General features: G+C 39.2%; 1 protein-coding gene and 1 pseudogene across 2 annotated transcripts in view; both read left to right on the plus strand.

Moving 5' to 3' along the window:
- Top1 (DNA topoisomerase I) overlaps positions 1-27,254 on the plus strand; it is a 90,074-nt gene that overhangs the window by 26,065 nt on the left and 36,755 nt on the right. The window contains exons 4-9 of one of the 2 annotated variants that reach the window (XM_051143707.1): positions 6,605-6,655; positions 7,852-7,975; positions 9,658-9,713; positions 18,455-18,550; positions 20,882-20,957; positions 26,806-26,912. In XM_051143707.1, coding sequence (XP_050999664.1) covers positions 6,605-6,655; positions 7,852-7,975; positions 9,658-9,713; positions 18,455-18,550; positions 20,882-20,957; positions 26,806-26,912 — 510 coding nt within the window. The remainder of the gene's footprint in view (positions 1-6,604; positions 6,656-7,851; positions 7,976-9,657; positions 9,714-18,454; positions 18,551-20,881; positions 20,958-26,805; positions 26,913-27,254) is intronic. The other variant, XM_051143708.1, reaches the window with a different exon arrangement.
- Positions 21,916-22,718, plus strand: LOC127187636 (60S ribosomal protein L23a-like; annotated as a pseudogene).

Here is a 27,254-nt window from a genome sequence, read left to right on the forward strand (position 1 = left end):
CAAGGGAGCATATATTGAAGATGACTTCATTAGTTTGTTTGTGTGGACAGGAGCCTGAGGTCCTGTGTACAAGAGTCATAGTGCTATCTAAAAAGGAAAGGTTGTGGCTCCTACATCCTCAGTAGATTATTCATTATAATCAAAACAAAACAACTAAATAAACTCCCTGCATGAACAAAGTGTAGCAAACTTACCCAAGTACAAGCACTGGCCCCATAAGCATGTTATAGGTTCCCCGGTTTTAAAAATATCAGCTCATGTCCACTGCCTTTCTCTTTGGACTCCCAACTTTCTCAAACTTGTCACTAAAAGTACTAGTCACAGCAACTTCTAATCTTAAGAAAACCTCATCTTTAACTGTCTCCAATGTTTTGGCTTGTGACATTGCTTGGTTATACCAGTCACATAAAAGTATTTAGTTATCTAGCCAGGCGTGGTGGCGCACGCCTTTAATCCCAGCACTCGGGAGGCAGAGGCAGGTGGATCTCTGTGAGTTCAAGGCCAGCCTGGTCTACAAAGTGGGCCTAGGACAGCCAAGGCTACACAGAGAAACCCTGTCCCCCCTACCCCCCAAAAGCCATCTATTTATTTGTTGTTTGGTTGGTTTGCCTCATCCCCTCCCCCACCCCCCACAGTTTCTCTGCGTAGACTTGGCGGTCCGGACTCACTGTACACCAGGCTGGCCTTGAACTCACAGAGATCCACCTGCCTCTGCCTCCCCAAGTGCTAGGATTATAGGTGTGGGCCACCATTCCCGTCTTTATTTTTTATTTTATTAGATTTATTTTATGTGTATAAAATGGGTGTTTTGCCTTCTAATATGTATGTATGTGTACCAAATATGTGCCTGGTGCCTTAAAAGATCAGGGCATCAAACCCTTTGGAATTGGAGTCATGTGGATTATTGTGAGCCACAATGTGGGTGCTAGGAACTAAATGTAGGTCCTCTGCAAGAGCAACAAGTACTCTTTACTGTCTCTCTAGTGCTCATTTAGTTTTTAATAATGCATCAATGGCTTTATGTTGGTGATTGTGTGTGTGTGTGTGTGTGTGAGAGAGAGAGAGAGAGAGAGAGAGAGAGAGAGAATTTGGCATAAATTACAGTCATTCGGAAAGAGGGAACCTCAGTTGGGAAATTGGCAAAATGCCTCCATAAGATCAGCCTGTAGGCAAGTGAGGAGGGTGTTCTTGATTAATGATTGATGTTAAAAGGCTCAACTCAGTGTGGGTTATGCCATCCCTGTGGCAGGCTGGGCAAGCCATCCAGAGCAAGTTGGTAAACAGCACTCCTCCATGGCTCTGCTTGGCTTCTGTCTTGGCTTCCTCCAATGGATTGTGACCTAGAACATGTAAGCCAAATAAACTTTTCTTTCCAAGTTCCCCACCCCCACCCCACCCCACACCCCCGGGTGGAGGAGGTTCTTTGAGACAAGGTTTGGCTGTCCTGGACTTGCTTTAGGTTTTTTTGTTTTGTTTTTCAAGACAGGGTTTCTCTGTGTAGCCTTGGCTATCCTGGAGTCACTTTGTAGACCAGGCTGGCCTCGAACTCACAGTGATCCGCCTGCCTCTGCCTCACGAGTGCAGGGACTACAGGTGTGCACCACCAAGCCCGGCTCTGGATTTGCTTTGTATGTAGACCAGGCTGGCCTCAAACTCATAGAGATCCACCTGTCTATGCCTCCCTGAGTGTTGGGATTATAGATGTGAGGCACCATACCTGACTTCCCAAGTTCCTTTTTTTTTTTTTGATCAGTGTTTTGTTGCAACAATAGAAAGCAAACTAGGACAGAGTAGTAACATTTACAGTTCAGATTTTTAAAAAACACTTGAAATAAAAAGACTATTTTTCTAGCTCCCAACGTGATACTGGGCTTGTAATGTGACCAGAGAGCTCCTGTAATCATTCATAATCAGGTTTTCTTTAATATTAGGTGTGATATTGAAAAGCACCATAAAACAAAAGGTCCTGTCATTCACAAGCTGTATCCTAATCTAAGCATCTTGGCTTCTTTGCCCCCTTCTCAATTCTCGTTGGCGTGGATAACAGTACCTGCCATGGCAAGCTTCTGTATTTGTTTATGTACATGATAGCTCATCATAAACGTAACATGTCAAGTAATTAGCATAATGATGGCAACAATGACAATTACCACAAAATCTAATAGAAGATCATGTAGATAAATGCAGCTGTCAAGTTTTTTAGTGGATTTTAATTCAGTAGTTAATTATTGATAGATCTAATTTGGAGCTGTGGCATTTTTAGTTATTTCTAGCCTTATTGTAGTGAATGCTTTCTTTGCTATTAAGATTTCACAGTGGAGACAACTTTTTGTTTGTTTGTTTTACATGGGATTTTTCTATGTTACTTTGGACTTCCTAAAACTAGCTCTGTAGACCAACCAGGCTGACATCAAACTCAGAGAGCCTCCTGCTTCTGCCTCCCAAATGCTGTGATAAAGGCATGTACCATCAAGCCTGATTCAAAACCTTTAGGGTTTGCTGCATTGTTCTCAGAAGATGAGCAGAATTCTGTTAAACCTAATATTGTGTGTTTGTTTTACTTTGTTTGGGAAGTAATAGAATGGTCGAGGTTATGACTCTGGGGACAGACTGAGTTTAAATCCTCAGTCTTTCTCATTAAATGAAAAAGTTACTTAAATTAAATGGGAAAGTTACTTCTGTGCTTTGATTTCCGGATGTGTGAAGTGGATATACCAGGGTTTTGTTGTAGCAAGGTGTATTTGTATTAGGTGGAACTATTCTGCTATCTGCTAAACACTATAATTGATCGTAAGGAACAGATTTTGATGGCTTTCCATAGCCAAATGTAGCTTCACAACAGTGTCAGACTCTGGGTTTTGCGTGGAGCCCACCCTCTTTTAATTTTTCCTAAAGAACCAAACACTTTTCTAGTGCAAAAGAGAAATGTTTTACCTTCCTGGCTTCTTATTGCCATCCCTGCCTTGTCCCTTCTCACACCTTACTTCTAAGTACCTTAATGAAACCCTGCCCTTCTTCGCTGTTGTTTACTTGGCTCATCTGACAGTCACAGGACCAGAAGGCTCACTATTGTCACTTTAAAAATAGCATGGCGACTTTCTTAATCATCATCTTCACCATTATTATCATCATCATTGGAAATCAACTGTTTGAAGCCTAAGACAGGCATGAACATTATGAAAAGAAGGCTCTGCTCATTATATATTTTTTAAAGATTTTTTATTTATTTATTACATATACATGCTACAAGAAGGCACCAGATCTTATCATAGATGGCTGTGAGCCACCATGTGGTTGCTGGGAACCAAACTCAAGACCTCTGGAAGAACAGACAGTTCTCTTACCCTCTGAGCCATCTCTCCAGTCCTGTTATTTTTCTTTTTAAAATTATTAGTTCTTAGAGAATTCGAGTTTTTTTCCTGAAGACACAGTCGTCTAGCATTTTCTTTCTGCTCTCTTTTCTGCAATGACTCTTGAGCCCTTAAAGAAGAGGATGCAGGGTGTGTGTGTGTGTGTGTGTGTGTGTGTGTGTGTGTGTGTGTGTGTGTTCCATACAGGGCTAGACATGCTGTCTATTTATCCGTTTACTCTCTTTAACATGGCTTTGCTTTTCAGCTGGTGTGGTAGAATCTTACTCATAGAGGGACATGAGTACTGAATTAGCAACCTCTGTGCATAGCCATTCATTAGGAATTTTTTTCTCTAAAAGTTCCTTTATACTATGGAGGTAAATTCATATTTCATCCAAAAGTGTAACCATCACAATATCTAGGTCCTCAGCATATCTAAAATTATTTTTTAATGTATGTGTATTTGCTCTTAAGCATTTCTTTTACTTATTTAGCCTCTGAACTCTGTTGATTGGTAAAAATGGTCATTCTCTGGCTTCTCAACTGCTGCTGTTGTAGCCTTTGGTGGTTAAAACCAGCTTTGTGACTTTGACATACTGTATTATTGAAAAAGTGGCAAGATTAGCATAAATAAATCTCTTGGCCAGGAGATGGTGGTGCACACCTTTAATCCCAGCTAGGAGTTGGGAGGCAGAGGCAGGTGGATCTCTCTGAGTTTGAGACCAGCCTGTTCTACATAATGAGCTCCAGGAAAGCAGAGCTATGGAGAGAGACTCTTGTCTCAATACCCAAACTATCCTTAACTGTAAATTATCTGAGTTTAGCTAGTGTAAAATCCAAACCTAGTTTTTTATTTTTTCAAGCAGTTGGAAGTAGAGAAAACTTAGTTCCTTTAAAAAATCAGGTTGGTATTTCATCCTAGGGGGATCTTTGAGTTTTCTACATAGATTCCCCTTGGGTTAGCAGATAAAAAAGTAACAATTTGTGTATGTGTGTTGTTTTACTTACCTAGGATAGTCTTGATATACATTATTGTCAGTCTCTCTTAAATGATAAATATTAACTTGAGTGAAAATGTGATATCTGGGGCTGAAGAGATGTCTCAGCAGTTAAAGAGTATTCACTACTCTTTCAGAGAACCCCATTTCAATTACCCACATAATGGCTCACAATCTTCCATAGCTCTAGCACCTCTGACACCCTCCTCTGTCTTCCTCAGATACCAGGTGTGCATGTGGTGCAGAAGCAAAACACCCATATCCAGTAAACAAACAAACAAACAAACAAATTATTTAAGTGGAAATGTTAGGTGTTCCAAACTTCTAAATGGAAATAACCAAGTCCTAGCACTGCTTCTCTCTAACAGAATTTGCATTAGTTTTTAAAGTTCCTCTTTTTAAATACACTTTTCTCTGTATAATAAATTAGTCTAAAAGAAAATAAAACCTACCTGTCAGGATTATTACAAAATTGAGTAAAATAAGGTTGTAAAATCAAGTACAGCCAGGTGTTGTGCACACCTTTAATCCAAGCAAGAGCCAGTAGAGCTCTGTGAGCTTAAGGCCAGCCTGGTCTACATAGTGAGTTTCAGGCTAGCCAAGGATACATAGTAAGACCCTATCTCAAAGACAAGCAAAATCCCCAAAACACTCAAACTAGCTCTTGCACGCACGCACGCACCATCAAAAACCAAGCACAGTGTTTGGTTAGACAGTGGTGCAGGGAGAAGATAATATTCCTCATTAAGATGACTGCAATTGTTTACAGAGTTTGCTTTTATATAAAATTTGTGTCGGAGACTTAAGACTTAAGTTTTTAAAAAATTATGGTATTTTTATAATAGAAGCTAAACATAGTAATATCAAAACCATTCATATTATTATGTGAGTGACACGAGTCCAGTTTTAGGCTCTGCAATGTATAACAGGTTAATTTTTTTATGCTGGTTATAGGATAAAGTTTTTGATAAAACATTGTACTTTGGTAGAAACATGAGAACAAAATGAGTAGAGTGGTGTACTTAGCATTCTCTGTGTCATCCAGCCTTTGTGAGCTGAAAGGTTTGCTGATATAGAAACTTGTCATTTATATGTATAGCTCATATAAATAGCAGCTGAAGAGAGTTGGAGGAGAACGTACACAAGGGAGGAATGTACAGACAATACAAAGTGGGTATCTCGTCCCATCTCTGGTAGTCCTGTATCTGCTAGTCTTTCCCTTCTGGTTTTAAACTTTGTACTTTACAACCCAGAGGCCTGTCTTAGCTATGCCTACCAGATCTGTGTTCTGTGGCTCTCTTTATAGACAAATAACCTCTTAGCTGGGTGGTGGTAGCACACACCTTTAATCTCAGCCCTGGGAGGCAGAAACAGGGGGATCTCTGAGTTCAAGGCCAGCCTGGTCTACAAAGGGACTCCAGGACAGCCAAGGCTACATAGAGAAACCCTGTCTCGAAAACCGAAAGAAAAAAAAGAAAACACAGTGTTTTTTAGAGGAGATTTCTTGGGCCCCTTGATCATTGCTAGTGAAGCCTAGCCTGCTTTATCTGCCCTGAGTAAAACAAGTAGCATAGGAACCTTATAGACCTGACTATCCCTACTGATTGTGCTTAGTGTTAGCACTCCTGCACCTAGAACGAACCCCTAATTCAGAATACCTGAACTTGAGTTATGTTTTGCTTAGCTGTGGAATCCAGCGTGCTGCAATGAGCAAGTGCCTTAACTATTCAGCCTAGTACACCAAAGAAAATTACTATCTACATTGTTCTGTAGTGTGTGTTTTTTTGGCTGCTTATTTATTGTCTTTGTCTACATTTACAGTCAAAGGCATTTTGCATAGTCTTGTTGGCATCTGTCAGTATTCTGAGTGTATACTTACAGTAGTCAAACAAATATTCCTTAATAGTTACATAATTTGATACAACACAATTTCCTCTCTGATCATTTAGTTTGTATTGATTTTGTCATTTTCTCTCTTTTTCCTTTTGGGTACTATGTAAGTTGCAAAACAAGCATCTTAGTGCGTAACATCATTTCCCTGAGTGAAGTTACTGGGAGATGGGTGCTGTATGGACATATGTGGTCACTTTAATGGCTTTTGCCTTCATATGTGATCACTTTAATGGCTTTGCCTTATAGTGCAGTGTTTGCTTTTCAAAATAGGAAGTATGTTTTTATATTGCTGCTAATATGACCACATATTATTTTCAAAGCAAGACTTGAAATAATGAACACAAACTTTGTCCTTGCTTTCAGATGGATCTTTTCTTACTGTGAGGAAGAGGCAAACAGAATTCGTTCTTCTTGGTGTGTTGGGCCATTTTGACTCGAGTCTGGCATAGCTACCAAATACATTTTGAGTAAATCCGATTGAACCCTCTACATCAGATATGACTGTTGGAGATAGAACTTTCATTGTATTTTATATTATTAGAAAGTTACAGAAATAACACAGCCTGCTGTATATTCTGTCACTTTTTAAGAAGGTTCTGGATTTGTTCACTTGCAAAGCTTCCTATGTAGTGCTGTAGAATTTTATCTACCTGCTTCTGTGAGACCTAACTTAGAAAAGCTTAACTCCCCCTCCCCAGCCCCCATTTTTTAAATTCTGTTTTTCTTTGATATACAGGCCAAAAGCCTGGACATACTTTCCCTAACACTCTGGCTTTCTCACTTGTTCTCTAAGACACTCCCCATACTCCTTCTGCCATGAGCTGCTTGTTTACTATGTGGCTACTTCTGCGGACCTCCATTACTGAGCATGTTCGCCTAATTCAACAGCATGGGTTTCTGCCTTCCTCCACTTTCTGCCTTTCTCTGGCAGGTACCAAGATATTTTACATGACCCTAAGCTTCCTTCTGAGTCTGTTTCTAAAGAGAGTTAATGAGAATAAGAATCCAAAATTCCCAGGTAATAATGAGGCAACTATGAAAGGATCTTTAAAAAGTTCCTGTTAGGACAGGAAACAAGTGATCATGTTTAGGACTTAGCAACTTTATTTTTAAGGGACTTGATTGACTGCTGAGTCAACATTTAAAGGGGCACCATCCCTCAAGTTTCATTGGGCCCATGTCACGCTTACAAAGAGTCAAGAATGAAGCAAGGTTATGCCATGGATGTTTTCTCCTTCCCACTTGTTCATGTGCCCCTAACACAGCAGTATAGTTGCACACTGGCTACACTTCTTTGTCCCTCCTGGTTCATCATGGGCTCCTGTCCCAGCAGCAGCTTGTACCTAGAAGCTGAGGGGAGATTAAAAACAAAAAAACCAGATGACCTCTTTCTTTCTTTTTTACTTTTTTAATGTACATTTATATTATCAAAAATATATACAATAAACTTAGTGTTTCTGGCTACACTTGGTAAACTTAACCCAGGAGGGACTTCTGATATAGCCTTTTGTCAGGACCATCTAAGCATTACCAATTTTCATGCTTAATGTTTTTTGAGTTGATTTGTGGTCTCTACTCTAGGCTAACCCTTTATGTCTTATTTTTAACAGCGAACATAAAGATTCTGAAAAGAAACACAAAGAGAAAGAGAAAACCAAACACAAAGATGGAAGCTCAGAAAAACATAAAGACAAACATAAAGACAGAGACAAGGAAAAACGAAAGGAGGAAAAGGTACAGAACTTTCCCTTTGGGGAGAACAAAAGGGAGTTAATAATGGACTTGTATTTTGATTGCTTTAGAAACAGGTAATGAAAGCACCTTAGTTGTGTGTCTTTGTATATATACACATATACACCCTTGGCCTTGGGAGTAAACCTGGTCTGTGTAAGAAGACTTGAGAGTCAGTCGAGGCAGTACTGTAGTTACTGCCCAGCCCACTCGTTCTTTGCAGTGTCTCACTAAACTCCCTACTTCCCTCTCAAAAAAAAGACTTTAGACTCTACCTTTCTGAAACTATGAACTACAAATTTACCACATGTCTTTCATAATACAGTAAACCTGTTTAGTTTATACTACTATGAAGAGATAAAAGTTTCTGGAAACATCTTTCTGTATTAGGGAAAATTTTGTTTTTGAAGAAGTCCTAAAGCTTTACTAGGTGTCTTTTTTGATGGAAAGACTGAAGATTCTGGGGCTAGGTGTATACTTAGTTGCTGGACTAAGTTTGACTAGTCTTGGGTTTGATTCCCAGCACCACCTAAACCAGGTTATCTGTGCATGCCTGTAATCCCAGCACTTGGGAGGTGGAGACAGGAGTAGAAACTAAAGGTCATTTTGGGCTACAAAGTGAGTTCAGGTGATCCCTAGCTGGGTTGTATACCCTGTCTCAAGAAAGATTGAAGATTCTTGAATATAGACTCAGACACTGGGAAACAGAGACTGTGGGATAAGACAACTCCTTGTTTACTCCCGACTTGCAGTCCCCATCTTTCCCAGAGACAGCCAATGTCTGATTGTTTTATGCTTTTCCTGAGAGACCCTGTGGCTGTGGAGCTGAGCAGAAAAGTATCCCTTTGTCTGTGTGTGTCAAGATATTTGAAAGATTTGCTTTTTTCTGACAAGTGTCAAAAAGAAAGTTGAAGGAGATGGGATATATAAAGCAGAGAGAGTAGGAAATAGATTAGCCCACTGTGTTTCTTTAATCTGCTCTGCCAGGGCCAAATTTTGAGAAGTGAATATATTTATCGAAGAGATGAAATCTCTTATTATTTTAAAATAAAAAAGCTGCTGTTTGGAGGAAGGCTTTTCTCAATCAGTTTCACCTAGTATGGTCAAAAACCAACCTTAGGAAAACATCTTTAGTTTGACCGATATCAGTTTTGCTAATAAGAAGAGTCAGTCAATGATCAAGATGTTCCAAATTAGCCTGGCATGGTCTTCCTGAACATTCAACCCCCCGTGATAATCAGCATAATGAACAATATTGAACCTGTCAACAATTCTGTCTTGGAGAAGGGTAGGGACTCATGGGGACTCACTCCTCTTTGAAGACTTAATGGTTATTAAAGGAAGGAGAAACAGTTTCTCCAGTGGTATAGTTATTGGTAAGGTCCCTATCTCTATTCCTGTAAGCAACCCGGATTCAACTCAGTGGGGCATTCAAAAACAAAAAATAAAAGACAAAGACATGGCAGTAGGAAGGGGATCATTGGGAATGGAGACACGAGTCACAGGTAGATCAGCCTCCGCACGAACTTGTATAAATATCATAATGAAACCTGTTTTATCTATAATTAATGAATGCTAATAAAATATTTTTAAAGCCCCACAAATTGGTTAATATTCTATTTTGTTTTAGTGTGTAATACTTTTAAAGCACTTACTGAGTTGCTGCTGTGGTTTTTACTTTGCAGATTAGAGCTTCTGGGGATGCAAAAATAAAGAAGGAGAAGGAAAATGGCTTCTCTAGGTAAGGCCTTTTTTTTTTAAGCTACTCTGGCATTGGTTTTGTTTTGTTTTTGTTTTGTTCGTTTTTTTAAGATTTATTTATTTGTAATATATATAGTGTTCTGCCTTCATGTATGCCTGCACACCAGAAGAGGGCACCAGATCTCATTATAGATGGTCATAAACCACCATGCGGTTGCTGGGAATTGAACTCAAGACCTCTGGAAGAGCAGACAGTGCTCTTAATCACTGAGCCATCTCTCCAGCCCTGCATGGTGGTATTTAAGCTTTTCCAATATGAACTGAACTAGACACCTTGGTGGGTCAAGAGAAGTCAGTAGTAGGAGCACGTGACCTAGGCCAGCGTGGGTTTTTACAGTTCTCATTAGCAAGAGTAAACAGCACTCACCCAGAAATTTACTAGAAATGGAGAAGGCTGGGAGATTAAGAATTTTAGAAGTTGAGATATAGGCATACCATGAAAGTTGCCACTTTAGAGCGTAGATAGGCTGTGGGCAGTTAGTGTATCCACAGTGCAACCTCACCATTCCCATTTCAAAAGAAACTAACTCCTTGGTATTGATTATGGAATTTCTTAGTCTGCAGTGAATTCTTCCTTCATAATACTGTAAGACTTAACTATAGAACTTTATTGGACTTAGTTTTAGGAATAAATACGCATGTAAGTAGGCATATTTAATATATGTGTATATAACTGTATATTACTTACAGGCTGTGTTTTTACTCTCTGCACTCCATCTGATCTGTTTTTCTGTTTTCAGTTTTCTGAAGTAAAGCCCCGAAATCCTTTAGATTCAGAAGACCGTTTAAGATCACAGTGTAACCAGGCGTGGTGGTGCACACCTTTAATCCCAGCACTCTATTCCAGCACTCGGAAGGCAGAGACAGGCAGATCGCTTTGAGTTTGAGGCTAGCCTGGTCTACGAAGTGAGTCCAGGACAGCCAAGGCTACACAGAGAAACCCTGTTTCGGGGGGGGGGGGGAGGATCAGTGTATATTGTGATGCTTTCCATGGAACAACAGAATAGGCTTGTTAGGACTTGGTCAGAGAGCATTTGCCTTATTGACTAGGACAAAGAATTTTGAGAGGTTTGCTTACTTGAGACTTCAAACTTTCAGTTTTATTTGATAGATGAAAAATTTGAAACTCTGCCATGTATCCAGGTCCTTTAGAGAAAGAGAAGCAGATGCCCTTTACAGGGATGTTTTATAACTGGTTTAAAAATGCAGACTAAGCCGGGCGTGGTGGCACACGCCTTTAATCCCAGCACTTGGGAGGCAGAGGCAGGTGGATCGCTGTGAGTTTGAGGCCAGCCTGGTCTACAGAGTGAGTCCCAGACAACCAAGGCTACACAGAGAAACCCTGTCTTGAAAAACAAAAAATAAAAAACAATAAAAATGCAGACTAATAAGGTTGAGGAAGGATTCTAAAAACTACCGTAGGAATTCTGTTTCTTAGATAATTGATTGAGGCGCATGATACCTAATCTGTGCCAAGAGAGCATGCAAGAATTTTATTAAACTAAAATCTGAATAGATTATATAGACTTACGTTACGAGTTCACTTAGTACAGACTTTGGGGTTAGAAGGTCAGGAACACGTGCTTCTCTGAGGCACTGTCATCTGACTTTGCTGGACCTCTTGCCAACAGTAAGTCGTATTGGAGAATCCAGATGCTTCACTAAAACCTTTTAGAACTTCTTTGAAATCCCTACTACATGCTTAAAATTCACATGTGACACTTGGGATGGAACGTTTACTTTCAGCCAGTAGATGTGGCAGTGTTTCTTGTAGATCTTCAGGAGCAGATAGAAGGAACAGCTGTGAAAGTGCATTTGGGGAAAATGTGCTGAAATAAGGAGAGCTAATCTTTTAAACATTCAGATTTGTTTTTGCAAGCAAAGGACTATAATGCTTTGGGGAAGAGGAGAGGATACAGTATTTACTCCTCACCCTGTGAGTACATTGTTACAGCCGAGACTAGATCCTCTTTAGATCCAGCCTCATTTGGGGAGGCCATCTTCTTTACTGAGGTAAGGCCGAGAGGCCTCATAGGAAGAGGTGTACTAAGCCAAGCCAGGAAAGAACATTCTAAGGTTTTTGAGTGCTGGTCCTTGTGGACTTCATATTGTTGTTGTTATGATTGCTGTAAGATAGTTGTGCAACACGATCTTCTTCCTCATTGTTTGTGAATGATAGGATCTTCTGAAGTCCACACTGGCCTAAACTCATTATATAGCCAAGGCTGACCTTGACTCCTGCTCCTTAGTAATTGTTGCAAGTATTGGAATTACAGACACGTACCACTGTACCCAACTTAGTTTAAAAAAGAAAAATTAGATTGAATAAGTGTATGAATGAATGTTTTACTTATATGTTATATCTGTGCATGCATCATGTGTATGCCTGATTTTCATGGAGGTCAGAAGATGGCGTTGGAGTCCCTGGAACTAGCATTATAGATGGTTGTGAACCTCCAAGTGAATGCTAGATGAATCCGGGGTCCTTTGCAAGAAGAACAAGCGCTCTTAACAAGTACTGAGCCATCTCTCCAGACCTCCAGCTTACGCTTTCTAGTTAGCATAGGTTTCATAATTGCATGGTTCTTTGCTCAAATGTACTATATAAGTATATAGTACATCTATTTAAATCTAGATTCTTTGGGTTTTTGAGACAGGGTTTCTCTGTGTAACAGCCTTGGCTGTCCTGGACTCGCTTTGTAGACCAGGCTGGCCTTGAACTCAAGATATCCACCTGCCTCTACTTCCTGAGTGCTGGGATTAAAGGTATGTACCACCATGCCTGCCTTAAGTCTAGATTCTTAAAAGGAGAAAAAATGTGATAGTCCTTTCTTCTCCCTTGCCTTTAGACCTCTTTCTTCTTCACACTCCTCTTCTACTTTCATGAAATTTTAAAAACTTTTATTTTTATTTTATGTGTATGCGTATCTTGCCTTCATGTATTTGTATATACTATGCACACATGCCTAGTCCTCACAGAAGTCAAAAGAGAGCATCAGATCCCTTGGAAGTGGAGGTTATCGTACCTCTGTGGGTACCGATAATTGACTCAGATTTTTTGGAAGATCAAGAAGTGCTTTTAACCACGGTGCCATCTCTTCAACCCCTTTCATGCCACATTTTTAAAAATTGAGTTTTTTTTGCATAAAGGAAAACATGTTGTTTGTTTTTCTATTTTTCCTTGCAAATGACAGTTTTATTCATCTTAATGGGTGAATAAAATTCCTTTGTGTATATACCTTATTTTCTTTATCCATTCATCTGCTGATTGGCATCCATACTGGTTCTGTACCTGGACCAGTGTGGATAGTGTAGCAGTAACCATGGATATACAAGGATCTGTGCTGTGTGGTACTGACAGAACTTCTCTTGCATATACACTCAAGACTAGTGTAGCTGGGTCACACCATGGCTTTGTTCTTAGGTGTAGTCCTCCATAGGATCTTCACAGTGGCTGTACCAGCTTACATCCTCACTAGCATTTGGGCTTCTCTTTTTGCCAGTTATATTTTGAGACTATGTTCACTTGTCCATTTATTGATGGATGCTTCTTAGAGTTCTTTGTAGATTATTGTCAGATATATAGTTGTCAAAGATTTTTCACCTATTGTAAGTTGTCTCTTTGTTTTTTCTTTGTGTACAGGTGCTTTTTAATTTGATGCAATCCCATTTGTCTTTTTTTTTTTTTTTTAATCAATTCATAAGCTATGGGAGTTCTTTCCAGAAAGTTCTTGGCTTATTCATGTCTCTATTTTGGAAGTATTTCCCTCAGACAGTTTTAGAATTTAGATATTACATGAAAGCCTTTGATCTGCTTTGAATTAGTGTTTGCACAGGATAATAGATAAGGGTCTAGTTTTCCCAGCATGATTTGCTGAGAAGACTGCCTTTTCTCTAAATGCTTTTGACATATCTGATGATAATTAGGTGGCTGTAGCTTTGTGAGTTTGTTCTGGAACCTCTTTTATTCCATTTGTGCTTGTTTTATGCTATTTTTGTTACCCTGGTCTCATATAATTTGAGATCAGGCACTATGCTTCTAGTGTTCTTTATGCTTAGGATTGCTTAGTTTGAATGAGATCTTTTGTGATAACATACATTCTCTGATAGTTTTTTCTAGTTCTGTGAGGAGTGTCAGATTAATATTTTGAGGGGGATTGCATTGAATCTGTAGATACCTTATGTTCGTCGTACTAATTTTACCTATCTGCAATCATGGATGGTCTTTGAATTTTCTAGTGTTGTCTTCAATCTATTCAGAGTCTTGAATTGTTCATTGCTTTTGTTAGGCATTTTTCTACTTGTGTGTTTGTTTGCCTTGCTTTGCTTTTGAGACACAAGGTAGCCATCACTGGCCTGGAACTCCCTATGTAAGCCAAGTTAGCCTAGAACTCACAGATTGCCTGCTTCTTCTTTTTGAGTACTGGGATTAAAGATGTGCACCACCTTACCTATGTGTGTGTGTGTATGCACTGCATGCTGCATGTGCACACACATACGCACACACATACATAGCATGCTTTGCATGCTATACCCACTGGCACCTATCTGCCAGCTTTTAAGAGTCAGTTCTCTTTCCACCATGTGGGGCGCCGGAATTGCACTCAACAAGATTGGTAGCAAAACACCTTCACCCGCTAAGACATCTTGCTGACCTTGGTTGTTTTGTTTTGTTTTGTTTTCTGTTTGTTTTTAAGCTATTACCTGAATAGCAGTCCTATCCACCATCTCAAATTTCCTTCTTGGCAAGATCATTATTGGTATATAAGTAAACTACTAATTTTTCTGTATTGTTAAAGTTTCCCCCTGATCCAAGATTTGTGTCTTCTAATAAGGGCCCAAATTGTCTTCAAATAGGATGCTTCGACTTCTTTCTTACCTATTAGTATCTGTTTTGTTTCTTTGTCTTACTTTATTGCACTAGTTAAGACTTCAAGCTGTATGAGTAACAGTACAGGGAGTAGACTCTTCTTTTGGTACTGATTTTAGAGGAAGTGCTTTCAGTTGTTCTCCATTTAGTATTATATTGGCTTTAAGTTTGTCATATTGGCCTTTATTATGTTGAGGTATGTGTAAAAGTAACTTTTATTCTCCTGGCTCAGGTATTGTCTGGGAGGCTTACTACCTCCTTCTGCCTGCCTTCTCCTGGAAGCTTCTAACCTAAGAGTAATCTAACCTAGGCCTAGAATGTTTTCTGCCTTTGAGACTTACTGCTTAATGAGCTCACCCTTACTTGTTCTTTCTGAGCTCCGGGCTGGCTAGTTCAACTCAGCTGTTCAGGCTCAAACTCCTCTCCCAATGGACTTATTTAATGTAGCTTCTCTTGGCCCAAAATTGCTCTTCTTGGCCTCAAACTATCTAAGCAGTCTGTTCTAATCTTCTGGCTTCTTATTTTCTAGCTCATTCCATCTTTACCTGAGTTCTCTCTCTGCAATCTACCTCTCTATTACTGTCCTGGTAAAACTGCCTGCTCTCTCTGTAAAATTGCCTCTTAAGTAGCTTCCTTTTCCTGTCCTCTGAGAGTTGGGCAAATCCTATTTTGTCAAATCTTCTCTGATTCATCACCTTTTCTACCACTCAGTTAGACAGCATTTTCAAACACGGGTGCTTACTCCTACAAGCTAACTTTACTTTAGGATTAAAGGCATATACCACCACACCTGGACCTAAGCTTTTCTTTACCCGATACTTGCTGTATACTAGGCTGGCCTTGAACTTAGATCTGACTCCTTCTGTCTCCTGCATCAAAGGTGTGTTTGTGTTCCAGCCAGATCACATAGCACTAGAAGGTTTTTAGATGTGATCTCTTGCCAGAACAGCTATGTTCTGAATTAACATTCCTCTACAAGTATGTTGCTTGCTTGCTTGCTTGCTTTCTTAGAATTATATTTTTGAAATATATATTTATTTTGTATACAGTGTTCTGCCTACATGTAGACCTGCACAGCAGAAGAGGGTACCAGATCTCATTACAGATGGTTGTGAGCCACCATGTGGTTTCTGGGAATTGAACTCACGACCTTTGGAAGAGCAGCCAGTGCTCTTGACCTCTCAGCCATCTCTCTAGCCCCCGTATGTTTCCTTTTTTTTTTTTTTTTTTATGGTTTTTTGAGACAGGGTTTCTCTGTGTAGCCTTGTCTGTCCGGGACTCACTTTGTAGACCAGGCTGGCCTTGAACTCACAGCGATCTGCCTGCCTCTGCCTCCCGAGTGCTGGGATTAAAGGCGTGCGCCACCACGCCCGGCTCCGTATGTTTCTTATATTCCTATTTTCTTCAGAGCTTTTTATCATAAAAGGCTATTGAACTTTGTCAGATGCCTTTTCTGCATCATTGAGATGATTATGTGGTTTCTGTCCTTAAATCTGTGTATGCTGTAGTAGCTGCATTTACTGGCTTGTGGGTGTTGGACCATTCTTCCACTGGTGTATCATGTTAGAATGTGTTCTTGAATTTGCGTTGCAAATATTTGAGAATTTTTTGCATCTATGTTTATCAGGAGAATTGGTTTATAATTTTTTATTTTCTTATTTGGTTTTGATATCTTAGTAATTTTTAGCAAGCATTTGCTTTCTTTTATTATCAGTTTGAAGCATATTGGTGTTATAACTTTAAAGATGTGGTAGAATTTATCTAACCCTGGGCAGTTCTTTATTGGAGACTCCTGCTTGTTATAGATCTGTTTAAGTTGTCTATAGCCTCATCATTTAATTTTGGTGAGCTATATATGTCTAGGAGCTTGTGTTGTACTTTAGGGGTAGGTGTAGAACAACTTTCTCTGTGTAGCCCTGGCTGGTTTGAAACTCACCCTGTAGACTAGAGATCTGCTTGCCTCTGCCTCCCTAGTGTTGGGATTAAAGGGGAGCATCACCATGCTCAGCAGTGTTTTATTGTTGTTTTGTTTGTTGGTTGGTTGGTTGGTTGGTTTTATAGACAACATTTCTTTGTGTAGCCTTGGCTGTTCTGGAACTTGCTCTTTAGACCAGATTGGCCTCCAACCTCACAGAGATCTGCCTGCCTCTGCCTCCTGAGTGCTGGGACTAAAGGCGAGCACTACCACCACCATCGGGCTTGTTTGTTTTTATTCATTATGTATACATTGTTCTTCTTGCCTGCCAGAAGAGGGCACCAGATCTCATATGAACAACCATGTGGTTGCTGGGAATTGAATTCAAGCCTTCTGGAAGAGCAGCTTACTTTAAGTTTTGGGTGTGTGGGTATTTTGGCTGTGCATAGATGCTGCCCAGAGTCTAGACAAAGGCACCATCCCCTGGAACTGGACTTGTGTACTTCTGTGTTTGGAATTGAACCTGGGTTATCTGGAAGAACAAACAGAGAGTGATTTTTAACTGATAAGATTGTGTGTGTGTGTGTGTGTGTGTGGTGCGGTGTGGTGCTTGCCCTATAGCTGGAGTTGGGGCTGTTGTGAGTAACCTGATATGTCAAATTGAGATCCTCTGAAAGAGCAGCAATGTGCTGTTAACCACCGACCTTTCTCTCTCTAGTCCTTATATTTATCTATTTTTTTTTTAATCTTAATTTTAGAATGTAAAAGTTTTCTTTGTTTTTTGTCTTAATCTCATACTCCTCTTACCCCAGCCTCCAAAGTATGTTCTTTCTTTTTCTTGGCTCTTGTCCTTCATCATTTTGCCCTACTCTGAAGTCTGTATTGAATTTATTTTCAGAAGGCAGAGTTTTAGCAAAAGATTTTATACATGTTTCTATGTTAAGTAACAAACCTAACCAGAAGTTGTAACAATGGAAAGTTTGACTTAGAGTGAATAACTACTTTATTCTAGTCCTTGCTTAACAAGTAGCTTTTTGCTATAATTTTGTGAATATGTATGGTCTTTTTTTTTGTTTTTTTGTTTTTTTGTTTTTTTGTCACTGAATAAATACATGCTACATCACCACTTTAGCATGCCAGGCTTAGGTTGTCAGTTTTTTTTAACTTTCCATGTAGGGGCTTTATTTAGTTTTTGGATTGTTAAAACAGTCAGTTGGGTCATTAGTGGGGTCATATACATAATAAATCCTTCATGTAACCTTAAAAAATCAATTTAAATTTATTCCTATCATGATTTGAGCCCTACTGGCAAAGGCAACTAAATTCTAGTGAGGGGGGGAAAAATGCTTAATTTGGAATAAGGTCTTTGATCCTGAATCTTGATATTATCCATTTACATATTAAATGAGGACAGTATTCGTTTTCATAATGTTTAATTTTTTAAAGACATGAAAGGTTTTCCTAAGCTTGTAATGGAATACAGAAGTGATTGTAGAAAATAATTATGATATGTACATTAGCTTTTCCTTGATAAGATGACGTATGCCTACTGTCTTGGTTACGGTCACTATAGCTCTGATGAAGCATCATGACCAAATGCAGCTTGAGCAGGTACCGGATACAGAGGCCATGGAGGAGGTGCTGCTTACTGACTTACTTGTCATGGTTTGCTCAGCCTGCTCTCTATAGAACCAAGGACCACCAGCCCAGGGCTGACTACACCCACACGGATTGGGCTCTCTCACATCAATCACTAATTTAGAAAAATGCCCTATAGCTGGATCTAAGGGAGGCATTTTCTCGGTTGGGGGTTCCCACTTTCAGATGACTCCAGCTTGTGATAAATTGACAAAAACTAGGCAGGGCACCTACTTTGTGTTGTTTAAACACAATTCTAGTATTCAGTAACTAGCTGTTTTGTTTTCTTTCTATTTAGTCCACCGCGGATTAAAGATGAGCCTGAAGATGATGGTTATTTTGCGCCTACAAAAGAGGATATGAAGCCACTGAAGAGGCCTCGAGATGAGGATGAGTATGTATTTCTAGAGGAACATATAAAGAAATTTCAATCTGAGGAGAATGTTTGTTGATGCCTTATTAACTATAGCAAAAGATTGGAACCAGCCTTGTTGATCAGCAGATGGCTGAATAATGAGCCTTAGGTGTATGTGTGGATAGCAGAGCATGCTACTCAGCTCTAAAGAAACGTGAAGTTAACATGTTTGCAGGAGTATGGATAGATTTAAAATGTATAATATTAAGGAAGGTCACACAAACTCTGAAAGGAAAAAAAAACACATTCTCTCCTGGAATTTACTAATAATCTGTGTATAAATGTAAACAAATGTATATGTGAGCACTGTATACCTTGAAGAAAGAGAACAGGAAAGGTTAACTAGAAAAGGCTGAGGAAGGACTGAGTGAATTATGAAAGAGGGTATAAAGCTTGTTGATGTTGCTCCTTCTGACTGCTCATGGATTTTTTTTTTTTTTTTTTTGGTTTTGGTGAAGGTAAGTGTATATATAAAATACATTCAATACTGAAAATGTAAAATTGAATGAAGCCCTAGAACTTCATTCTGAGTGGCTATTCTAAATATAAATATAAATGAATTCCTTATTTTAAATATATTTATGTTTATACATATATAGTAATATAATATAGTTATAATATAAGAATATACACATATTATAAGTATAAATGAAGGGTTCATTGAGTTGAGTCTGGGTAATTGTAAAGTTTTTTTAAAAATAAAAGTTCATAAAACATTAAAAAATGAATTGGAAGAGAAAACATACTTCAAAATTTTTTAAAAGAAAAAGGCTATTTAAAGAATAAATATATGTATCTCTATAATAAACAAAAACTGCATTAATTTGTATTTGTGATTAATAGACTTTGATTTGTGAGAAGTGGGTTTGCTAAGCAGAATATTTTATTAGGTTATGTGAAGTATGTCTTTTCTTATGAAAAAGTTAATGCATATTTAATATAGTAATTTCAAATAATATAGAATTAGTGGAAGGTATTTAAATTATTTTAAGCACTTAGAAGTTTTTCAATTTTGCACCCCATATAAATTGAGAAATTTTGGGTGATAGTGCATTCCCATAAGACCAGCATTTGGGAAGTGGAGACAAGAGGGTCAGTAACACAGTCATTTTTCACTACGTAGTGAATTTGGGGCTAGCTTGGGCTACATGAGATTCTACCTCACTTTTTTTTTTTTCTTCTAAGATCTATGCCTTTTGATAGATAAGGGAACCTTTAATGTTTAGAGATAATGCTCTTGTTATTTAAGGCTTGCATCTACCTCTTCCCTATATTCACCTAATGCTAATACATTGTTTACTAGTTTTAATATGTAGCTTAGTATATACTCTGGATGATCAAAGGATTTATGATAGAATGGCTGGTGCTATTTTATCTATCTATATAAGGTAAACTGCTTACCTTGTAAACATGAGGATCTGAGTCTGATCCAGAGCCCACATACAAATCCCAGCTGTGGTGGAGCGTGCATATAATACTAGGGCTGGGAAGGCAGAGACAGGAGAATCCCTAGGACTTCCTGGTTACCCAGTCTAGCTTAATTAGTAAGCTTAAGGCTTGTGAGCAACCATGTCTCAAAAGAGACTGATAATGTTCCTTAGGATAGCAGCGGTTGTTCACTGGCCTCCACATGAACACGAGCACTCAGATATTTGTGCATACAACACTTAAAAATCAAATAGATAGCCGGCATGGTGCTGCATGCTTTTAATCCCAGCAGCCAGGGGCAGGTGGATCGATGTGAGTTTGAGGCCAGCTTGATCTACAAAGCAAGTCCAGGGTAGCCATGGCTACACAGAAAAACCCTGTCTCAAAAAAAACAAAAATAAAATAAAATATATACAGCAATGGCTTAGTGGTTAAGAGTGCCTGCTGTTCTTTTGGAGGACCCAAGTTTGTTTCCCAGCATCTATATAAGGTGACTCTTTATAGCATTATATCTATTGGTCTCTAGTCTGGGTTTGTCAGCTTTATTTTTTTCTTTTATGTCTATGAGCCTGAACATTTGTATGTGAACCACATACATGCCTGGTACCCACAAAGGGCGTCAGATCCTCCAGAGCTATAGCTACAGACAGTTGTAAGCTGTTCCATGTAGGTGGTGGTAACTAAGGCTAGGTCCTCAGCAAGAACAGCCAGTGCCTTCCTTCAGTCCTTAGTCTGGTCTTTACTATTGTAGGATGCCCAGTCACGAATAACAGCAGTCACACCTGCCATGGACACTTCAAAGAGTCGGGAGAGCCAAATCCTATAGGTGAGAACTTTTGAGTCATAGTTGCATTAACTACATATTCATGTTCCCTTTTCTAGTGCTGATTATAAACCTAAGAAAATTAAGACAGAAGATATCAAGAAAGAGAAGAAAAGAAAATTAGAAGAAGAGGAGGTTAGTAAAGGTTTTGAGGCTTATGTTTTTATAACTCAGCTTTAACTAGCACGTACACATCATGATGTGCATATGGAAGTCAGGACAGCTTTGAGAAGCCGCTTCTCTTGGAACTCGAACTGGATTTATTAGGCTTGACAGTGAGTACCTTTAACTGCTGAGCCATCTCATTGTTCCTAAGACAGCTCTTAAGGCCAAATAAGTTTTATGAATTTATTGGTGTGTTGTTGTAGTAACAGAGGGGGGAAGAGTTTTACAGGCAAGTTGTTGCCGTGACACTGAGTGTGCCAAGATCTTGAAGTGACCCAGAGTATCTTTAAGTTATCTTTGGCCACCCTTGAGTCTACTTTTTGTCTACTTAAAGCTGTATTGTTAACTGAGACTTTAAAGCAATTATGCCACCTGCAGGTATGCAGAAAAAATGTTCGTAAGAAACATTTGGCTCACAACTCTTAATCATTCTGCCTTTAGAGTGCTTTATCTGATAAAGCATACTTTTCCCTTACTTTAAATAGCTGCCCTAATTTAGAGTCCCTCTTGGTCATAGGATGAAATCTAAGCTATTGAGCACCACTCCTCAGTCTAGCCTTTGCATCTTGTGCCTTGCTATGTTTTGTTCCTCTTGAGCTCACCTTGCTCAGGCCATATTGGCTACTTCTGTTCGTTTTTCATACCAAATCTGTGCTTCAGAGCTTTGTGTGTAGTACATACTGTTCTTCTGTCTGGAACATACTTCCCTTCTACTGCCTTGTAATCTTCCTTAAAAATCTTACTTTAGTTTAAGTGCTTTTTTACCTTTTTTAAATTTTTGGGTTTTTTTGAGACAGGGTTTCTCTGTGTACCCTTAGCTATCCTGAACTCACTCTGTAGACCAGGCTGGCTTTGAACTCACAGATCTGCCTGCCCCTGCCTCCCGACTACTGGGACTACAGGAATGTGCCACCACCACCCAGCTCAAGTGCTTTTCTTAGGATTCTATTTGTTGCTTATGGTAAATTTAAAATAGAATAATGTAGTTTTTTCCCTAGTATTGTTTATTTTTTTAATATATACTAAAAATTTGTTAGCAAGGTATTTTTAAAAAAGATGTCAGTGATTCCTAAGGCTCTCAAACTTGGACTCTTGAGTAGAATTCTTAACTTTTATCTTCCTTCTGAGGTTAGTCAATATTGTAGATAAAATAGGCTTAATAGTCCGTAGCTTAGATGGCACCGAAAGTAAAGAACGAAGCTCCTGCCCCTCCCAAAGCAAAACCCTTGAAAGCTCAGAAGACAGTGCTGAAAGGTGTCCACAGCCACAAAAAGAAGATCCACAGGTCACCCTCCTTCTTGTGGCCCAAGACCCTGCGGCTCTGGAGGCAGCGCAAATACCCTTGAAAGAGTGCACCCAGGAGAAACAAGCTTGACCACTATGCCATTGTTAAGTCCTCCTGACCACTGAGTCAGCCATGAAAAAGATAGAGGACAACAACACGATTGCGTCCATTGTGAATGTCAAGGCTAATGAGTACCAGATCAAACAGGCCATGAAGAAACTCTATGGCATTGATGTGGCCAAAGTTGACACCCTGATAAGGCCTGACAGAGAGAAGAAGGCGTACGTGTGGCTGGCTCCTGGTTATGATGCTCCAGATGCTGCCAAAGTAGATAGCTTAAAAGTGCCAGAAGTAATGATAGTGATCGTAGGGTCAGGGGCACACATCTTTTAATTCCAGTACTCGGGAGGCAGACACAGGGAATCTGTGATTCTGAGGACACTCAAGGATACCCTGGGTGGGCAGCAGGAAGTAATTTGATCAGGTATGGTAACTGCAAAATTGCAATCTCAGCACTTTGAAGACTGAAGTGGGAGGATTATAAGATCAAAGTTCAGCCTGAGCTACAAACTAACAACCAAAAATTCCAGTTATCACAGTATTGAGAAGTTGAGGATCTGGAGAGATAGCTGTGCTTAAGAGCACTGGCTGCTCTTGCAAAGGATCCTGTTTCAATTCCCAACACCCATATGGCAGCTCACAGCTGTCTGTAACTCCAGTTCTATGGGATACAACACTCACATACAAGCAGGAAGAATTCCAATATAAATAAAATAGAAATAAATCATTTTTTATAAAAAGAACTTGATCTTCATAGTTAAATGAAATAGAAATTTACTTCATCCCAGTTTTTTGCATAAGTGCTTTTTAATTCTTGCAGCAACCACAAGAGATGAATATAACTCCATCCTAACTGGCAGATGCATCAACTTGAGGTTTAGAGAAGCTAGTCATAAAATATAGCTACCGCATTGTTTAACCAGAATTTGTTTTCAAGCACTGTGGGTCTAGAGCTAGCACACTAACTGTCCTGTTATCCTGCTCCCTTGCTGTGAGAGTCTGATGGTCCTTTCATTTCACCAGAAGGAAGAAAAGTCTTCACTGAAATGATGTTTAAAATGATTATGGCCATAGTGAGCTAAAGATATAACTGCAGTTAGAAAGGTTGTATGTAGGTTTTCAGATCGTTAGTGTTTGCTTAGCCAAAGGCTCAAGTTATAGTGTATGGAATTGATAGTGAAATATTGTGCAGCTGTTGGAGTAGCCAGCCACTGTACTCTCATTTAGATAGTCAGTGCAAACGAGTAAATGCGGGATTCTTAATGCAATCCATTGCTTTGTCTTTATATAAAATAGTTGTACCCTGTATTAAACAGTTTGGAAAAGAGACAGCTTTTGACTTTATTTCTCATGTTTTTGTTTAAGACCCCTCTCCCTGTGGAGAAAACACAGGCTGAAAGACTGAGTTTTGATATATAGCCCTCTTACAGCAGGGACTTGATGTCAGAATTAATTATTAAACCTCATTCACTTGCATTCACTTCTTATTTTTAATTTGTTTCTGGGATTGTTCTGTGGGTAGTAGTTTCCTGATAGGATCATATGTGTGCCTTCTAAAAAGCTGTCCAAAGAATGTCTTAACTAAACATTTCTATATCCTGTAATGTGTTTCAGCCTAAGTAGTAAATATAATCTAAATTAATGAAATCCTCTAACCCCTTCTCTCTACCCAAAAAAGCAGATGTATTTTCTCCATTTAAATCGATAACATAAAAATAGGAATATTTTACGTTCAGTGAGGTAGTGCGATTTTTTTTTTTTTAAGGTTCTTAAAAAAAAAAAAAATGCCTGTGTATATAAGCACTCTGTTGCATTTTTGCCTGCCTGACAGAAGAGAGCATCAGATAGACAAGGGCATCAGATTCCATTATAGATGATTGTGAGCCACCATGTGGTTGCTGGCAATTGAACTCAGGGCCTTTGTATGTGCAGCCGGTGTTTTTAACTGCTGAGCCATCTCTCTAGCCCAAGGTTATTTTCTTTTGCTGTGACATGCCTGACAAAAGCAACTTAAGGACAAGTTTATTTTGGCTTAAGGCTTGAGGAAACACATTCTGGTATGGTGAGAGGAATGAAGTGTTTGGTCATACTGCACTCATAGCCAGGCAGCATTTGATTAATGTGACAATCTACCGTATATTCCTGCTCCCGTACACGTAGGCCCTGAGTGATGGAGTTTACCCTCAAACCATGAGCCAAACCATGGCCCTTTTCCTTTTAGTTGATTGTGTTACAAAATCTGTCATAGTGAGTAACTAATACAAGAAGTTTTTGCTGAGAAGTGGGGCTGTTGCTCTGTCCGGGCAGGTGGTTTAATTTACTTTATATTACAGATTTATTTTTATTTTATGTGTGTTTTTCCCACGTTCCATTTATGTTCACCACATGCATGTACTCACAGGAGCCAGAAGAGGGCATCAGATTCTCTGGAATTGGGATTGGTTGGTTTTAAGCCACCATGTAGTTCCTGGGAACCAAACCTAGTTCTCTTCAACTGATTTTAACATGTGGGCTGTCTTTCTAACACACACATACGCCCTTTTTTTCTTTTCTTTTTTAAGTTTTTAAATTTTTATGTGTGTGAGAGTTTGCCTGTGTGTTTATGTGTACCACATGTCTATCGGGTGCCTGCAGAAGTTAGAAGAGGACATGAGATCCCTGGAACTGGAGTTTCAGGTGATTGGGAACTGCTATGTATGCTTTGATCTGAACCCAATGTCCTGCAAGATGAGCCAGTGCTCTTCACTCTGTGACTCAGGCTGGCCTTTGAACTGGCACACTTCCTACCTCAGCCTCTTGACTACAGGGTCTTTTTATGTAATTTATTCAGATTGCATCTCAATTGTTATCCCCTTACTTTTAACTTCCTGTTCCGTCCTCCCTCCCTCTTTCATCCTATCCCTCTCCCCTAGTTCTGTGACAGAAGGGGACCTCCTACCCCACTATAAGACCACAGCCTATCAGGTCTCTTCCTTGTAGCCTGCTTACTCATCCTCTGAGTGTCACCAGATCTCCCCACCAAGGGGAACTGGTCAAATAGGGCGTACCAGAGTTCATGTTGGAGTCAGTCCCTGCTCTCCACACAATTGTGGAGAATGTGGAAATAGATTAATTTTTTTCTTATTATGTATATAGTGCTCTTTCTGCACGTTTACCCACAGGCCAGAAGAGGGCATCAGATCACATTATAGATGGTTGTGATCCACCACGTGGTTGCTGGGAATTGAACTCAGGACCTCTGAAAGAGCAGACAGTGCTCTTAACCTCTGAGCCATCTCTCCAGCCCAGACTACAGGACTTTGATTACCCTCCTCTTTATGGAGTTGCAGGATATTCTCCAGCCATTTTCATTTATCATATTCTGTTGATCTGTTTAATTTTAAAATAAACTTAGGGTCTTATTATGCTGAGCAACAGCTACATAGCCTTTATCTAATGGCAAACCAATTTTGGAACTACCTTGATTATTACTGAAAGAGAACAAACCAAATGGCTTCAAGCAGTGCGATTCCATAGATCATCCTTCATTACTGTATGAAACTTATAAATAAAGCCTTATATGATGTTGAAAATGTAGATCAGTCAAAAATTCTTCAGAAATCAGATTCTGTTGAATGTCTCATTTTTGTTGAGATGTGTTTGTTTTTGCATTTGTCTTCCTTTGATGGCAGAAAACCCCCCAAAAAACTAGGTTTGAAACTTTTTTTTTTGAGACTTTCAATACACACACACAGTTCAGACTCAAAAAGATCCCTGTGCTTCTTTGAACACTAAGATTAAAGGTGTATACTATCCCCAGCCTAGTTTGTATTTTAAGATCTTACTCTGTGATCCAGGCTGGCCTTGAACTCCTGTAACTCAGTTACTGCTGCTTATACACACAAAGACAGGGTACTCTCAACTGCTTACAGTGGCACAATAAAAGATCAGGCAGGCATGGTGGTGCATACCTGTTGATCCTAGTACTCACAAGACTGTGTGTGTGTGTATTTATTCCTTGTTCCCTTCTTTCTAATTCTTGTCCTACCTTTCTCCCCACTTTGCCTCTCATACATTGTTGCTATTGTTTTTAACCCACTGAACATTTAGTGCTTCCTTAGATCATAGGTGTGAGACCTCTCAAGTTAGCCTCTCAGAACCTGCATGCATCCTTGAAGTAAACAGACTCTTTTTCTTTCTGGTGTTGAACTCAGGAATACATTTTAAAGCAAATGAGGAAAATACCCTGGGGTGCCTGTTGGAGTATTTTCCAACTTGCCCATGTGGTATTCCTGAGGAGTTGGGGAAAATGTTAACTCAATTGTAAAGTATCAGTAAATTTTCTCTGTTGGGGGCAGGGGTTAGATGTAAGATCTCCCGTTCAACTGGTTTTTTGTTTGTTTTGTTTTGTTTCTTCTTTAGTGGCTCCCCCAAAACAGCCTCCAGCTGTATAATCAGTCCTGAATTAAGTGCATCCTTTCTGTGTCTTTTTAGGATGGCAAATTGAAAAAGCCCAAGAATAAAGATAAAGATAAAAAAGTTTCTGAGCCAGATAACAAGAAAAAGAAGCCAAAAAAAGAAGAGGAACAGAAGTGGAAATGGTAACATCTCAGCATTGGATTAAGATGTCAGCACTTTGTGCAGCCTAATTAAGCAAGACTTGAATTATTAAGATTAATTTCCTGACATCTGATTGAGAAGTACTTAAAGAATCTCTAGAAGAATAGCTGAAAACTAATTTCTTTTCATTGAATAGAATAGACTGTATAAGTAGCCTATGGATAGAAGGGAATTCAGCATAGGAGGAAAGCACAAATGCATTCATTCATTCAATTAAAACTGTACCTATTGGTGGTATAATATCTTTGTGCATGTATACCCTAAATAATGTTTTAGTAAATCTAAGCCTACCTATCTCATCATATATCCTATCTTTTTTTTTT

The sequence above is a fragment of the Acomys russatus genome, chromosome 4 (assembly GCF_903995435.1).
Source record: "Acomys russatus chromosome 4, mAcoRus1.1, whole genome shotgun sequence".
Classification (NCBI taxonomy): Eukaryota; Metazoa; Chordata; class Mammalia; order Rodentia; family Muridae; genus Acomys; species Acomys russatus.